Here is a 17,977-nt window from a genome sequence, read left to right as displayed (position 1 = left end):
TTCTTTCTTCACCTTTCCTGCCTATCACCTCCCTGCTTCCCCTCGCCCACCCCTTTATCTTTCCCCTTACTGGTTTTTCACCTGGAATCTACCAGCCTTCTCCTTCCCACCCTCCCCCCACCTTCCTTATAGGGCCTCTGCCCCTTCCCCCTACAGTCCTGACGAAGGGTTCCGGCCTGAAACGTCGACTGATCGCTTCCACGGATGCTGCCCGACCTGCTGAGTTCCTCCAGCGTGTTGTGAGTGTCAGCGCTTCATCTATCAGTTCTTGGTCATGGGATGCCAAAACCTCTTCAACATCATCTTCATCAGCTTCCACAAGCCAAATTCACTTTGTCCTTACTTCGTTCACCACGATCAAAACGCTTAATTATGTCTAGTTTTACGCTGTGTAACACCCTTACGAGCTCTTTCAGGCTTTTCCAATACCATAGAGCTCATCTTGCTAACGGCTGCTCACAGGCACGTGTTTAAGCAGTGCTGGCGAGAATGCTGTTCCGAATCCGGGGAAGAGCGGCTACTCGGGGCGCGCACTGCCTTTTATCGCACGCTGATTTTATTCGCGTGCTGCTTTTTTTGCAACAGTGAAAACACCTTCCGTTAGGGAAAACAGAGAACTAATGTAGGTCTTTCGTAACAGTGAGATTTCATAAAGCGAACGTTTGAAAAGCGGGGGACACCTGTATCAGCTTTGCACATCTGGACACTACAACTTTTCCCCATTCTTTACAAAAGTGCTCAAGCTCTGTCAGGTTGTATGGGGAACATGAGCGAACAGCTCTTTTCAAGTCCAGCCACAAATTCTCAATTGGATTGAGGTCTGGACTCTGACTTGGCCACTCTAGGACATTAACTTTGTTGCTTTTAAGCTATTCTTGTGTAGCTTTGGCTTTATACTGGAAAACAAATCTTCCCCCAAGTTGCAGTTCTCTTGCAGACTACATCAGGTTTTCCTCGAGGATTGCTGCATTCATTTTACCCTCTACCTTCATAAGCCTTCCAGGGCCTGCTGCAGTGAAGCAACCACACCACATGATGCAGCCATCACCATGCTTCATGGTAGGGATGGTGTGTTTTTGATGATGTGCAGTGTTTGGCTTATGTCAAACACAGTGTTTACTTTGGTGGCCAAAAAGCTAAATTTTGGTTTCATCAGACCATAAGATCTTTTTTCCACCAGACTTCAGTCTTCCACATGCCTTCTAGCAAACCCTAGCTGAGATTTCATGTGAGTTTTTTTTTTCAACAGTGGCTTTCTCTTTGCCACTCTCCCATAAAACTGTGACTGATGAAGCACCCAGGCAACAGTTGTTGTATGTGCAGTCTCTCCTACCTCAGCCATTGAAGCTTGTAACTCCTCCAGAGCTGTCATAGGTCTCTTGGTGGCCTCCCTCACTAGGTCATTTCTTGCAGGGTCACTCAGTTTTTGAGGATGGCCTGCTCTAAGCAGATTTACAGCTGTGCCAAATTCTTTCCATTTCTTGATGATTGACTTAACGGTACCCTAGTGACTTGGAAATTTTCTTGTATCCATCTCCTGACCTGTGCTTTTCAATAACCTTATCACGAAGTTGCTTGGCGTGCTCTTTTGTCTTTACGCTGTAGTTTGACTGATGCTGACTCACCAGAAGTTGGACCTTCCAGATACAGGTGTATTTTTACTACAATCAGTCGAAACACCTTGACTGTCCACAGGTCTCCAAAAACAGATCTCTATTTAACTAATTATGTGACTTCTGATGCCAATTGGTTGCACCCGTAATGATTCAGTGTGTCATATTAAAGGTGACTGAATACTATGCAATCAATTATTTTTTGTATTATATTTGTAATTAATTTAGATCACTTTATAGAGATCTGCTTTCACTTTGACACGAAAGTCTTTTTTTGTTGATCAGTGTCAGAAAAGCCAAATCATATCCACTGTGATTCAATGTTGGAAAACAATAAAACATGAAAACTTCCGGGGTGGGGGGGGGGGTGAATACTTTTTATAGGTACTGTATGTTCTCTCATACAAAAAACAATCTGACAGTCCAGTGTAAAAAAATCTCTACTGCCAGGATCGATGTTCTCTCGAAATGTTCAAAAAGCTTACAACTCTAATTTTTGCTAGTTCAAATAATTCTTTAACTGTTCAGTGGTAGATTTTGAGGGATAAAGCCAACCTGTCTCCTTTGATTATGTCTAAGATTTAAAAGACGTAATTAGATCAGATTTGTTTGCCCCATAATCACTGGCTAACTGCTCTACTGCTTTGGTACGCTGATATAATCTTTCACTGCTGGCCCATTGACGTGAATCAGTGCAGCAGAATAGGCTGCCTCAGCACAGGCTCGACATAGAGACAGCAAGTGTGGCTCTGCACCCTCAGGGTCACCATATGTCAAAGCTGTCAGAGTAATCAAGGTCATTGAATGCTTATGTTGAAAACATATCACTTACACAAACACCTAGGACAAACAATTTTAAAGATGTATTTAAAACACCACAAAACATATTCAAACACAAAATAAATCTACAATATTGAAACAAACAAACAAATAAAATTTTCATCTTCCTGACAGACACCAATATCTCTCACTTATTCGAATGGGCACTGCTGTGCTCATTCCAGATTTAAACAAGCATTGGCTCAGTAGGTTGGCTTCCATGCTTGGGAGTTGGGAAGCCTAAGTAGGATTTTGCTGTCTTTTTGCACTGCACAATTCACTAACCAGAGGAAAATATACCATAAGCAGCATCAAGAGTAAGCAAGATGCTGCCACCAACTTAATCAGAATCAGAATCAGGTTTATTATCACTGGCATGTGATGTGAAATTTGTTAACTTAGCAGCAGCAGTTCAATGCAATACATAATCTAGCAGAGAGAGAAAAAAATAAATAAAATTTAAAAAAATAAACAAGTAAATCAATTACGTATATTGAATAGATTTTTTAAAATGTGCGAAAAACAGTAATACTGTTATCTTAAAAAAAAGTTAGGTAGTGTCCAAAGCTTCAATGTCCATTTAGGAATCGAATGGCAGAGGGGAAGAAGCTGTTCCTGAATCACTGAGTGTGTGTCTTCAGGCTTCTGTATCTTCTTCCTGATGGTAGCAGTGACAAAAGGGCATTCCCTGGGTGCTGGAGGTCCTTAATAATGGACGCTGCCTTTCTGAGACACCACTCCCTGAAGATGTCCTGGGTACCTTGTAGGCTAGTCCCCAAAATGGAGCTGACTACATTTACAACCCTCTGCAGCATTTTTTGGTCCTGTGCAGTACACCTCCCCCCCACACTCTCCACTTCCCCCCAATACCAGACAGTGATGCAGCCTGTCAGAATGCTCTTCGCGGTATAACTATATGTCTTTGAGTGTAATTGTTGACATGACAAATCTCATCAAACTCCTAATAAAGTATAGCCGCTGTCTTGCTTCTTTATGACTACATCGAGATTTTGGGACCAGAGATATTGACACTGAGGAACTTGAAACTGCTCACTCTCTCCACTTCTGATCCCTCTATGAGGATTGGTTCCTTCATCTTACCCTTCCTGAAGTCCACAATCAGCTCTTTTGTCTTACTGACGATGAGTGCTAGGTTGTTGCTGCGGCACCATTCCACTAGTTGGCATATCTCACTCCTGTACGCCCTCCCGTCACCACCTGAGATTCTACCAACAATGGTTGTATCGGTCAGAAAGTTTGCAGATGGAACTTGAGCTATACCTAGCCACACAGTCATCTGTATACAGAGAGTAGAGCAGTGGGCTAAGCACACACCCCTGAGATGCGCCAGTGTTGATCGTCAGCAAGGAGGATATGTTATCACCAATCCACACAGACTGAGGTCTTCCGGTTAGGAAGTCGAGGATCCAATTGCAGAGGGAGGCACAGAGGCTCAGGTTCAGCAACTTCTCGATCAGGATTGTGGGAATGATGGTATTAAATGCTGAGCTATAGTCAATGAACAGCATCCTGACGTAGGTGGTTGTGTTGTCTAGGTGGTCTAAAGCCATGTGGAGAGTCATTGAGACTGCATCTGCCGTTGACCTATTGTGGCAATAGGCAAACATGAGGGAATCTGCAGATGCTGGAATTTCAAGCAACACACATAAAAGTTGCTGGTGAACGCATCAGGCCAGGCAGCATCTCTACGAAGAGGTACAGTTGACATTTCGGGCCGAGACCCTTTGTCAGGACTAACTGAAAGAAGAGCTAGTAAGAGATTTGAAAGTGAAAGGGGGAGGGGGAGATCCAAAATGATAGGAGAAGACAGGAGGGGGAAGGATGGAGCCAAGAGCTGGACAGTTGATTGGCAAAAGGGATATGAGAGGACCATGGGACAGGAGGCCTAGGGAGAAAGAAAAGGGGCAATAGGCAAATTGCAATGAGTTGAGGTCCTTGCTGAGACAGGAGTTCAGTCTAGTCATAACCAGCCTCTCAAAGCATTTCATCATTGTCGATGTAAGTGCTACTGGGCGATAGTCATTAAGGCAGCTCACATTATTCTTCTTAGGCACTGGTATAATTGTTGCTTTTGTAGCAAGTGGGAACTTCTGCCCGTAGCAGTGAGAGGTTGAAAATGTCCTTGAATACTCCCGCTAGTTGGTCGGCACAGGTTTTCAGAGCCTTACCAAGCACTCTATTGGGACCTTCTGCCTTGTGAGGGTTCACTCCCTTTAATGACAATCTAACATCAGCCTCTGAGACAGAGATCACAGGGTCATCAGGTGTAGCAGGGATCTTCACAGCTGTAGTTGTGTTCTCCTTTTCAAAGCGTGCATAGAAGGTGTTGAGTTCATCTGGTAGTGAAACATCGCTACCACTCATACTATTAGGTTTCGTTTTGTAGGAAGTAATGTCTTACAGACCCTTCCAGAGTTGCTGTGCATCTGATATCGCCTCCAACCTCATTCAAAATTGTCCTTTCGCCATTTAAATAGCCCTCCGCAAATCATACCTGGTTTTCTGGTACAGGCCTGGGTTGCCAGACTTAAATCATTAATGCTAGAGACTGGAACTTCTTTGGGGATTTCTAGGCAAGTCCTTTGCACTGGGGCAGGAGATCTCCACTCATTTCACTGCAATTTATTTGTATCTATTAAACAGCTATCTTGTTTGCCCGCATCACAATACCAGCAGCATTTTAAGCAGACCATACATGAACCACTTTGAGAAGTTTAGATAAAATGCCTATCTTTTTCTTATCCTTATTTTTCTCTTAAGCTATCGTCTAAAATGAAGGTGAACATGTAGTCTAGCTATTAAAAAATGTTTTATGAAAACTTTCAGAAAAAACATCTGAAACTCAGTCTAACTTTAACTGCAAATTTAAGCACTCATCTAGTTCAGCCTTGTTGTATTATAGATTCACAATAATTACAGAAAGGCATTACTTTTATCTTCAGTCCAAATGCAGTAAGATTGAGACCTCTGGAATATTTATTACCTTTGCAGCTTCCAGCATTTCCTGTGTTTCATCCTGGGAGTGGCTAATAAATACTTCTCCAATTTGATAAGGCACCAACACAGCATCTTCATCAAGCATCATGATATCATCCGAAGCATCTTCTAGATTCTGTAACTGTTTCTAATTTAATCACAAAAAGAAGGATTAGTGGCAATTAAAATAGAACATATACAATCATTGCATATCTGGAGTACTGAAGGCATGAATGTATTTCAAAAGTATTTTCTTTGCATTAAATCGTGCCTCAAAATAATTCATGGATATTTAAGGCACATTTGATTTCTTTTTGCAAATTTATCAGTGCAGCGGCATACAATTAGAAAAATCTGCAGCTTAGGTCAGGCAGCTGAGCTACCCTTTCTAGTGGAAAAACAATTACAGAGAAAAAATACAGTATACACTTTGAAATGATAAATTCTATCCAAGTCCAAAGATAATTTTAATTATTTATAGTCACCTTACTTGTTATCAAGTGAGAATCAAGTGATCCTGACCTAGTATAGGGGAGACAAATGTGGAGGAGAAGATTCTTCTTTAAATAAAAGTAACACAAGCATTTTTTGTGTTCCTTCTGGCGCATTCTTCCAAATTCACTATATCACACCACAAATGAAGGAGGCTGAATACAGGCATTTGTCAATGCCACTTGCAAGCTCACACGAAAATGAATGCAATTCTCAACTGCATATTGGGCATTGCCATTAGATGCCTCCTTCAATAAAACTCAATGATACAATTCAATGACCTGGATGGTAGGTCATTGGACCCAATTATACCTCCCAACCCCACTCCACACCCCGCCCCCACCCCTCCTTGACTGAAAGTTCAGGTTTTGAGTTAAAAATTAATGTTTCAAGTTCCCAAATGCAATTCATCTTGTAGTTTCCACTACAGTTTTATAGACAGAAATCAATATAGTTATGCCAACATAGGACTGAAAGGTGTAGACTCGCGGGTAGAGCTAAGAAACTGCAAGAGTAAAAAGACCCTCATGGGAATTGTATACAGACCTCCAAATAGCATCAAAGATATGGTCTACAAATTACAACAGGAGAGAGAAAATGCCCGTTAAAAGGTCAATGTTATAATAGTCATGGGGAAATTTCAATATACATAAATGCCAAAGAAAGGGCATATAATAGAGCAAAAAGTTAGTGGGAAGTTAGAGGATTGGCAACTGACAAAGTCATAAAGAAGGAAAAGATGGAATACAAAGGTAAGCTAGAGGATACCAGAAGTTTCTTCAGATACGTAAAGAGTAAAAGAGGCGAGTAGATATCGGACCACTGGAAAATGATGCTGGAGAGGTAGTAATGAGGACAAGGAAATGGCAAACGAACTGAATAAGTATCTTGCATCATTCTTCACCGTGGAAAACACTAGCAATGCGCTGGAAGTTCGAAAGTGTCAGGGGGCAGAAGTGAGTGATATTGCCATTACTAGGGAGAAGGTGCTTGGGAAACAGAAAGGTCTGAAGGTAGGTAAGTCACCTGTACCAGATGGTGTGCACCTAGGGTTCTGAAAGGGGAGGCTGAGAGAATATGGAGGCATTAGTAATGATCTTTCAAGAACCAGTGGATCCTGGCATGGTTCTGGAGGCCTGGAAAACTGCAAAAATGTCACATCACTCTTTAAGAAGGGAGAGAAGCAAAAGAAAGGAAATTAGAAGCCAGTTAGTCTGACCTCAGTGGTTGAGAAGACGTTGCAATCGATTGTTAAGGATGTGGTCTGAGGGTACTTAGAGGCCGAAGTCAGCATGGTTTCCTTATGGGAAAATCTTGCCTGAGAAATCCGTTGGAATTTTTTGAAGAGTGACAAGCAGGATAGGCAAAGGAGATGTAGTGTATAGGGATTTTCAGAAGGCCTTTGACAAGGTGCCATACAAGGCTGTTTCTCAGTTAAGAGCCCGTGTTATCACAGGGAAGATACTAGCATGGATAGAGCATTGACTGATTGGCAGGAGGCAAAGAATGGGAATAAAGAGAGCCTTTTCTGGTGACTGGCAGTGACTGGTGGTGTTCCACAGGGATCTGTGTTGGGACCGCTTCTTTTTATGTTATATGTTAATGATTTGCTTGATGGAATTGATGGCTTTGTGGCTAAGTTTGTGGATGAGAAGAAAATAGGTGGAGAGGCAGGTAGTGTTGGAGAAGCAGAGAGGCTACAGAAGGACTTAGACAGATTTGGAGAATGGGCACGGAACTGACAGACGGAATACAGTGTCAGGAAGTGTATGGTCACGGACTTTGCTAGAAGAAATAAAAGCATAGACTATTTTCGAAATTGAGAGAAAATTCAAAGATATGAGGTGCAAGGAACTTGGGAGTCCTCATGCAGGATTCCCTAAAAGTTAATTTACAGGTTGAGTCAGTGGTGAAGGAAGGCAACTGCAATGTTAGCATTCATTTCAAGAGGGCTAGACTATAAAAGCAAGGATATAATGTTGAGGTTTTGTAAGGCACTGGTGAAGCCTCAGCTGAAGTATTGTGAACAGTTTTGGTCCCCTTATCTAAGAAATGATGTGCTCACATTGGAGAGGGTTCCAAGGAGGTTCACAAAACGATTCCAAGATTGAAAGGCTTATCAAAGGAGGTGCATTTGATGGTTCTGGGCCAGTACTCAATGGCATTCAGAAGAATGAGGGGGATTTCACTGAAAACTATCGAATGCTGAAAGGCCTCAATAGAGTGGATGTTTCCTATAGTAAAGAAATTCTAAGACCAGAGGACACAGCCTCAAAATAGAGGGACTTTCATTTAGATCAGAGATGAGGAGGAATCCCTTTAGCCAAAGAGTGGTAATTCTGAGGCGACTGTGGAGACTAAGTCACAGGGTATATTAAGCTAGAGGTCAATAGATTCTTGATTAGTCAGGCTATGAAGGGATATGGGGTTAAGGCAGGAGACTGGGGCTGAGAGGGAAATGCATAAGTCATGATGAATTGACAGAGCAGACTCAATGAGCCAAATGGCCTAATTCAGCTCCTATGTCTTATGGTCTTATAGTATCACACACAAAGGTACTCAGCACAATTCAGCTGGAACGCTTCAGCCAAATAACAAAGACTGAGGCAATACATCTACAGCAGTATTTTAATGATCTTCATAGTTGAATATAATGAAACTCCACGTTTACCTTTTTCAGTTCTATTTCTTCCCTAAGTTCTATGAGCTTGTTATTATTTCTTGCAAATTTGTTAATCTTCTGTTGGTCTTCAAATGTAACATTAACATCTTCTACTGCCTATAAATAAAATGTATTTTCATGGTTAATTTATACATGTTTCACTTAAACATTATTCTAAATTTAAGTAACCAGGACATCTAAACTACTATACCAGTATTTATTGGGAAATATCTGTCAAGTTTAATCTTAAGGCAAACCAATGAATTGTCAAAAATATACATTTGCAATGTTGGATAATTTACAGCATCTCTCCACTTTCGTGCTAGTGTGAAATCATATGACCTACAAACTGAAGGAGCCTTAAAACTAAATTCTTCTTTAATTACTAAAACCAGAGTATCACAAGCTTTCATTATTTCAAGCCGCAGGAGCTTCCACATCCAATATGCATGCTTTTTGCAGAGATTGTTTCTGTTGTACACTGTGGAACATCCAATTGCTCACTGCAAATGAAAGGGTCAGTTACTTGAAACTGAAAATTTACAGACAATGGAAAATCCTTAAACCTTGGTCTTGCAGACAGTCAACAGAAACATTTTCAGCATAGTAATGAAGCCAAAACCATTTGTAACACAATTACAAATACCTTAAGTATAAATACAATTGACTGTTTTTGAGGTAGGGACTAGATTACTTCAGTCAAGATGAGAATGGTGTTTGCAAACTGCACAGTTATGTGATGTTGTAAGTAAGATTTTTAATCTTGCAAAAAGTCCAGATGGATATTCAATAAGTTAGAGAAATTGAAACATGGACCATGAAAATTCTCATTACTTCCAAACAACAAAGCAGGACATTCAGCCCATCAATCCACGCCAGCTCTCAGAGAAATATCATAAATCCCATTCCTCTACTTATTTCCCTGCAAGTTATTCTCTCTCAGATATTCATGAAATCCTCTCAAATACATCTATCACCTAGCAGCACTACTGGTAAGTTTCAGTAATCAATTAACAAACCAACTTACATGTCTTTGTCACGGGAAAAAACCTGAACATGTAAAGGAAGCCCAAAGGGTCATAAGCAGAACAAATTCCATGCTTTCTGGATCACTGGTGCTGGGAAGCAGTAGCACTACCTGTTGCATCACGGTGCCACCCATAAAGTTGACTAAGGAGTTTAAAGATTCTCGATCTGAAGTGTAATACATCATGCTTATTTCACTGTAACTTTAATGACAGCAACCTGTGCCACCAACATGGTACCAACTAGCTCTCAAAAAATTATGTCCAGTTAGTAATTTTGAGGTCTTGTCTACTCTGCAAAGTAGTTAATGCATCGGTAAATTTAGTTACTGAATTAAGTTTACATAATTCTAAAATTCATCTATTGCTGTAAAAGTGGAGGATCTTCCTAGAAACTAGACACTGCATCTTAAAAGCATTCATTTACAATGTAAAATGTGAAAAATAAATCACTTTTGAAATGGATCTGAAGCTAAATTCTTGTAAATGCAGACCAAACAATACTTCTGGGTCTATATCAGATTGATAAAAGTTCAGTACTACTATCAGAACCAAGAGCTTACATAATATTGATCTGGAACTTGGAAATGAAAGAATATATTCCAATTTCCAAGACAGCAATCTCAGAGAACTATCAGTGCAATGCCTGGTTAACATTTTTCATTAATTGCATCTTGCCACTGTGAATTTTCTCCACTTCCCAACTAAGCCCCAATCATTATCCTTTCCTCCCCACATTCTACTGAGGCATGAGTCCTGACTCTACCACAATGTGCAATCCTCTTCACACTTCCTAACAGAAGCAAATACAGCTCTGGAAAATTTCTTCATTTTGTATTCCAATTTAATGAAAACCATCCCAATATTTTTCCCTTCGAGAAGGAAAATGAAGAATAGAGAGTGTGAAAATGAAAAAAAAACAGTAATTTAAAACCTTTTGAGCAAAGAGCTCCTCCGATTTATTAGCATGAGATTCTACTACTTAGTGTTTATTTTATGGATCAAATGATTCACTGACCATGACTAACAATGTCCTTAGGAGTCTTTGGGTTGTTACTTAATGGATCTTTCTCTGTGATATGCTTAATAAGCATTTAATACACAAAGACAGCAGCATGCTTGAACATTTAACGGTACAGCGTAATAAACTGGCCCTTTAACTCATGATGACTGTACTCACCATAATGCTAATTTAGCCGAACCCATCTACCTCCACATGATCTATATTCCTCCATTCCTTGAAAGTTCTGAATGTCTCTTTCAAGTTTCTATCATATTTGCTCCCATCACCTTCTGAGGCACCTACCACTCTCTATAAAAACCTGCCTTGGAAATCTCCTTTCTCACCCTAAATCTATGCCCTCCAGAACTCCAGTTTCACCCTGGGAAAAATAAGACTATATCTATGTTACCTGTGCTTTTCATAACTTTATATACTTCTATCAAGTTGCCCCTCAGCCTCCGACACTTTAGAGAAACAATCCAACTTTGTCCAACCTCCCCCTATAGCTAACACTCTGTAACACAGGCAACATCAAGGTGAGTCTCATCTACACTTACTTTAAAGCTTTCACATTCTTCCTGTGCAGAAAAGCATGCAGTAGTCCAAATATGGTCTAACTAAAATATTATACAGCTGCACAGTTGATTGCCCATTTGTGCAAATAATAAGTGTGCTTCATTTAAATATTATTATTCTTCAACATATTTTGGCTACTTTTATTTATTTTTTCCCCACCATATCAACAGAGAAAAGGATTTTTTAAATACTTTTTAACAAGGTTCCTGTTTCATTTCCTCCCAAAATGACAGGACACCTTTTATTTGGGGTTGTTGTTGGGACCCTGTATCTTACCAGGGTTGATGGACCAACCTTTTTCACTGCAAAGAGGTGACTACCTTATCCAGAGCCTGCCTCACTACTTCCTGCAAGGGTCCCTGTAGTAGCGTGTTGTAGCGTGGATGAAATTACCAGAGAGACAGAGTCACTGGTAGATACAAAGCAGCTTCTTTATTCGACACAATAAGCAGGCATCATACGGACAGAGACACTTTCGGGAGAAAGGTCTGCTAGCTCAATGTGGGCTTGATATTTGTATGCTAAACACAAAGGCAATCGCTACTTAAAAAGCTATAGACAATGCTTCCTATTGAAGCTACATACAAAATATCACTGCATCCTTTCCTTCCGACGCCAATATATCTGGGTTGGTATCCAGCCTTTAGCAAGCAAGTTAAGGCCATGATACATTTATTTGGCATTTCCCGTGCTAACATAGAAGACAATTAATATTTATAAAGTATAGATAATACTGTCTTCGAAACTACAGCATCTGGTCAAACTACGGCGCCAGAAGCATCTGGTATTCACGCCTTTTTAGGAAGCGCATTGTTGTGGACTCAATCCACAGTACTTTGTCAAATAGAAGGCTGGTGGCCAAAGTCATTTAAGTGTAAACAAATCATCTATCCAAAAAAATTCACTCTGACAATACATCGCCTACGTAGAGGGATAGACAGTGGGGTCAAACTGTATCCCCTGCAGGTCTCAGACAAACATGTCATTGCACAAGGTGGGGCCAAAAGGCAGCAAAAGGTGAACTGTTGACTCTCCAAAGTAAAAGCGAACTGGTATGGTGACTCCGGACTTAGGCCGTTGCAGAAGAGGTCATTGGCCAAATCCGATACTGCTTACCAATGCTTCCCCTCCTTACCCCTGTCCTCAGTAAGGGTCAGTACATCCAGAACAGCTGCCGTGAAGGGCAGTGCATGCTTGTTCAACTGTCTACAGCCAATGGTCATATGCCAGGTGCCATCTCCTTTCCACACATGGCTATTGTACAGGGAGGTTGCAGGGTAGATGATTCCCTCCTACAACAGGGCCTCCATTGTTTCCCTTGGTGCCTCCCAGGATCCTGTACTGCTTCTTGTTAACTACCTTGTTGGGTGGTGGGGGTCACCAAAGGCTTCCACATGGCCAATCCCAGTAGTACCTTTACCCATGCCGCTCTAAAGGCAAAACAACCCTTACTTGTCTGCAGGGGTCTATTCCTCAGTATATTCATGCCCAGAATGTATTTATGGGAGGCTGCTAAGTCATGGGTTCAATGTCCACCAGCAAGGTAATCTTCCTTAGAGAAGTGTGCCCCCTAACTCCTCAATGGTAACCCTGGAACCCCACTAGCTATCAGGTTTACCCAGAATGACAGTGTGCTTGGCACTGGTATCCACCAGTGCCATCCATCACTGCATATTCCCTTTTCCCCCAATGTACTGCAATGGGTAGTAATAAGGCCTTGCGTCCCTTGACTGGGAAAGGGCCACCAAGCATGCCTACTGGGAGACCTGACCTCATCCCTATGCGAGTGGGTGGGGTGTGGGGGGGGGTCAACACCTTCCACCTGACCCTTGCTGCTGATCAAGGTCCGCCAGTGCCTTTTACAGAACCTCAAGCCAAGGACACAAGGAACTTAAGTGGAATGTGAGGAATCCTGTGGAGGATAGAACGAACCCTTATCAGGGGAGGGCGTCTCTCTTCAGGGCCTCCTTACACCTCTTCCCTTGACGGTGCTCCCTCCATAAGGCATGGAGGATGGGAGAGAACCTGACCTACCTTCTCCCTTAGGACCCCGGCTTTCAGCAATGCCAAAAACATTTCCTTTGGCCGTCCACCCCCAGGCTGATTTACGCCCCCAACTGCAGAGACCTATTCACACATACTCTAATCCCTCAAATGATCTGATGGCGGCATCTACAACACACCCTATTGTCAGTCCCAATAAGAGGAGAACCACTCCCTTTGAAGGAGAGCTGCTGCTTTAACTAAACCCCCACAATGGCTGATGTTAATTTATGTCGCTCCAGCGGGTTGTTGCTGCAATGAATGATCCCTGTGCTCAGGGCTGACTGGCCAAGAGCTCTAGTCCCTTCCTCCACTGTGGTCCACACCTCCCAGGGCTTCAAATCCCGCTTAAACAGTGACCTTAATCACCCCTTGACTCTGCTTTGTAGCAATTCACCACTCCTGTGGGAATCAGGTGGTGCTCTCAGGGCATTTTAATTGCGTGGTGAGACGACAAATCCCTCCAGGACACCAATCCCCCTGTTGGATAAACTCACTCCAGCAGCCCCCATATTGCAAATCCTTAGCAACTATGTGAGCCGAGGCTCCCCTGGATTCTGCCTGTACCTGTCTCCCAACTCCACCAGTTTCTTAGCAAAAAACTCCCTGATGGTAGTAGTTTTGGTGAGACTCATTATGCCATGCTCCCCAGGTCCCTCTCTCTCAGCCTGCTGCTCTTCCCCACCCCACTCCACGGAGGCCGGAGGGGCTATGAGCTGGCAACCCCTCAGTAGATCTGGCCTATACAGGTACAGCTGCAAAGGAGGGAGGGTGCTCACTTAGAGAGACATCCCTGAGGTTATCTCTTCCCCATCATCACCATCTCAGCAAAAGTCCCCGTCCCTATGTCGGGGTCACCTCTCTGCAACATCAAGACTGGTTAGCTCTGCAGGCAGCCACTAATTGCTGCACCTTTACCCGGCAAGAGGCCAACTCTGTACTCCTATTCTCCAACTCTTTAGCTCAGACCTGTGCTGACTGGGCTGCCTGCCCCATGCCCAAGTTCTCCACCTTATTCTCCTTCTGCAAGACCGTCTCAAAAAGTTCAAAGTAAATTTACTGTCAAAGTACATATAATTCACCGTATACAACCCTGAGATTTGTTTCCTCGCAGGCATACACAGTAAACCCACGAAATATAATAGAATCAATGAAAGCAGCACCCAACAGAACCGATAAACAACCAGTGTGCAAAAGGACAACAAACTGTGCAATTACTAAAGAAAAATTAATAATAATAAATAAATAAATAAATAGAATTGAGAATATGAGAAAAGTCCTTGAAAGTGGTTGTAGAAACAGTTCACAGATGGGGCAAATGAAGTTATTGCCACTGGCTCAAGAGTCTGACAATTGAGGGGTTATAACTGTTCCTGAACCTGGTGGTGTTTACTGTGGCTGCCAACATCCAGAAAGCACTCCTCTGGTTCCCCTACCTCATTAACTATAGAAATGATGAGGTGTCTAATTTTCACCCCATGGGAGTCCCTTTTTGTCTGACCAGTCTACTGGTGGACCATGGCCCGTCAAAAGGTTGGCGAGACTCTCAAATCCCGCATTGTTGCTGGTCCGCCCCAGGATTTGGCACTCCTCACATGGGGTGTTTTCTCTCGTATTTCTGCCTTTAAGCATCTTAATCTCCGGTTCAATCACCAAACCCTGCTCACAGTGCTAATTGTTGTGTGAAATCAGGTTCACGGGTCTGGTTAATGAGGACGGAAGATGCTCATTACCGGTAGGTAAGTTAACCATTTATTTACAGGACAAGACAGCAGACACTAAATATTCAGTTACACCCAGTTACAAATACTTATTTAAAATGTGCACTCAGGCTCTCTCTCACTGAGCGCACTTTCACTGTTCTCGCGACACTAGTCGCAACTCCCAGTCCGTCAGTTAGCTCCTGAAACAAAAGAGAGCAGGTGCTTTTGGGAAACAAGATTTATACTCCACTGTGGTGCCAAAGAACAGCCAGTGGAAGGGCTGCAATGCCCCTTAAATGGGCCAATGACTAGCTAGCACGTGGGAGTGCCTTTCAATGAATAGGTAAGATTGTGACTTACTGCAACAGTACTTCATCAGCAATTGACATAATGAAGGTTTCTGGTTTAAATTCAACCTCTCACTTCCATCTGCAACATCTGAGATCAAAAACTGTCATTCCAATGTCAGTGCAAATAATTGTTCTACAGAAGCTTCATTTAAAATTGAGTGGTAGAGTCTGGAAGACATTGATCAGAATGGATGGAGAAGAAAAATACCATTCCTGTAGGATTCGTGTTACAAGCTGTTTGATGGTTAATATGTACCTAATAAATTTAAAATTCTATTTCTGTGTAGTGTGACTCTATCCGATAACTTGCAGTTTTCATTTTGTTTAAACTCTTTTTCATTAGACACAGTGGTATGCCATTAATGTGCTATCCCAGATCTCCATTTTGTCATGGTGCTCTTGATCCTGGAGCCTAAACACTCAGAGATGAATGTCCTGCTGTACTTAAAACAGACTTCCATTTCAAGATATTCAGTAGTGTGCCAGGAACCTGTTCCTGATGGAGCAAGGAAAAGGTGATTTCAATGCCAAACGACTTGGTGTGGAGTGAACCAATGCAGAAGTTTACAGAGGCTGTCTGCAAAAGCGAGTGTACGGCAAGCAAGGCAGATGATACAGTTGCTATGGCTCGATCAACAGCATGAACGCAGGCCACTGAGCCCACCACTTCAGTACTGAGTGACTACATCATCCTCTCTGCATGCTCTGCACTAGCCTTGGCAAATTCCTAATCCCTCTATCCCTCTCTCTTCACCTCTTACCATAATTTTGTCTCTCCTACCCTACCTCTCGTCTACCCTCTACTTCCCCTTCCATTTCGCTCATTCATTTCCCCTCCCCTATTCTCTCTCTCCCTCTACTCCCTCCCCATGCCCCTTGCCTGTTCCCCCTCCCCTTTACTCTCCCTACTCCCTCCACTCATTCTACCCCCTCAGTTTGTGGTTTTTCACTCCCTCGTGTTCCCACTTGCCATTTCTCCCTTCCCCATGTTCTTCTACTTTCCTCCCTACTTCTCCCTCCGTGTTCCTCCCCATCTCCCCCTTTCTCTCTCTCTCTCTCTAAACCCCATTCTTCCCCTCATGTCTCTCCCTTCGCCCCTCCTCTCCTTCATGACCCGTTTTCTTCTCTTTCTTCTTATTTCCCTTCTCTTTCCCTCTTCTCCTTCCCCGTTCCCCTCATGTCTCTTCCTCCTTCACAGAACAGACTCACCGTTCTCTTCATGGTGGCGGCCATCTCCGGACTCTACCATTTCTACCCCTATCCCTTTACTTCACTCGGGCAGTCCCGCTACTGCCCCGAGATCAACTTCTAACTCCCGGACAAAATTTATGTTTTAAAAAGGTGGCAGGTAAATCTGCAGTGAAGCTCCCCGAAAACAAAACGAAACTTAAATTTTACTTCATAATAAAAAATGGTATATTCCACTTAAAGGGATCGCCATTTAAGGGGTATTTATGACGATATAAATTGGGCCTCACAGCAACGCTCCAGGCCACTTTCAACAATAACAGCAGTAGAGTTGTTGGATATTGATCATCAAATTTCTCATCTCTTAGATATTATTGGACTTTTAAATGCTTCTTTGTTTGACCATGACACAAGCAATAAATAATTTAGGTAAATTCATCTATCATTTCGGATCTAAAGTTCATCAAAGAGCTAATTTGTATTCCCTGTAACTCCATTCTGCGATTTTGTTCTTTTGCATTTATCAAAGCAACTCAAGTTAAAATTACATTAGCAGCTACCAGTGCAGCTATTTACTCGAATAAAACCAAATTAGAACAACTTCCAATCTTTAATTATTACGAGTTTCATTTGCCTCTCACTTCAGAATCAGAATCAAAATCGTTTATTATTACTGACATGTATGAAAATTGATGTGTTGCAGCAGGAAAACAGTGCAATACATAAAAGAACCTACCATAAGCTGCAATAATAAATTGGTTCAAAATAAATAAATAATGCAAAAATCTAGAAAAATAGTGAGGTAATGTTCATAGGTTCATAGACCATTCAGAAATATGATGGCAGAGGGGAAGAAGCTGTTCCTAAAATGTTGAGTCTACATTTTCTGCCTCCTGTACATCCTCCCTGGTGTTAGTAATGAGAAGAAAGAATATACTAAATGTGATAGTCCTTAATGATGGATACCACCTTCTTGAGCCACCACCTGGTGGGGAGGTGAGTGCCATAATGAATTTGGCTGAGTCTACAGCTTTCTTTGGAGCCTATGCATTGGAACCTCAATACCAGACAGTGATGCAATCAGTCAGAATGCTCTCCACAGTATATCTGTCAAAATTTACTCGAGTCTTTACGGACATACCAAATCTCCTCAAACTCCTAATGAAATACAGCCACTGTTGTGCCTTCTTTGTAATTGCACCAATATATTGGGCCCAGGATAGATCTTCAGAAATGTTGACACTCAGGAACTTGAAACTGCTCATCCTTTCTATTCTGCTGATCCTTCACTGAGCACTGGTGTGCATTTCCTTGACATGCCCTTCCTAAAGTCCACAATCAATCCCTTCGTCTTACTGATGTTGAATACAAGATTGTTGTTGTGACACTACTCAACCAGCTGATCTATCTTATTCCTGTACACCTCTTCCTCACCAAAATTCTGCCAACAATAGTAGTGCCATTGGCAAATTTATATATGGTGCTTGAGCTGTGCCTAGCTGCACA

General features: G+C 42.2%; 1 protein-coding gene across 1 annotated transcript in view; it reads right to left on the bottom strand.

Annotated features, from left to right (window-relative positions):
- Positions 1-16,542, bottom strand: part of pfdn4 (prefoldin subunit 4) — a 31,437-nt gene extending 14,895 nt beyond the window's left edge. Inside the window, exons 1-3 of the mRNA XM_063031221.1 lie at positions 16,493-16,542; positions 8,593-8,700; positions 5,437-5,577 (exon numbers count right to left, since the gene is read on the bottom strand). Coding sequence (XP_062887291.1) covers positions 5,437-5,577; positions 8,593-8,700; positions 16,493-16,516 — 273 coding nt within the window. The 5' untranslated portion in view covers positions 16,517-16,542. The remainder of the gene's footprint in view (positions 1-5,436; positions 5,578-8,592; positions 8,701-16,492) is intronic.
- Between the last annotated feature and the right edge of the window lie 1,435 nt (positions 16,543-17,977).

This window comes from Mobula hypostoma, chromosome 2, assembly GCF_963921235.1.
Source record: "Mobula hypostoma chromosome 2, sMobHyp1.1, whole genome shotgun sequence".
In the NCBI taxonomy this organism is placed as follows: domain Eukaryota; kingdom Metazoa; phylum Chordata; class Chondrichthyes; order Myliobatiformes; family Myliobatidae; genus Mobula; species Mobula hypostoma.
Note: the sequence above shows the minus strand (reverse complement) of the source record. Positions and strands in the feature narration are given on the sequence as shown.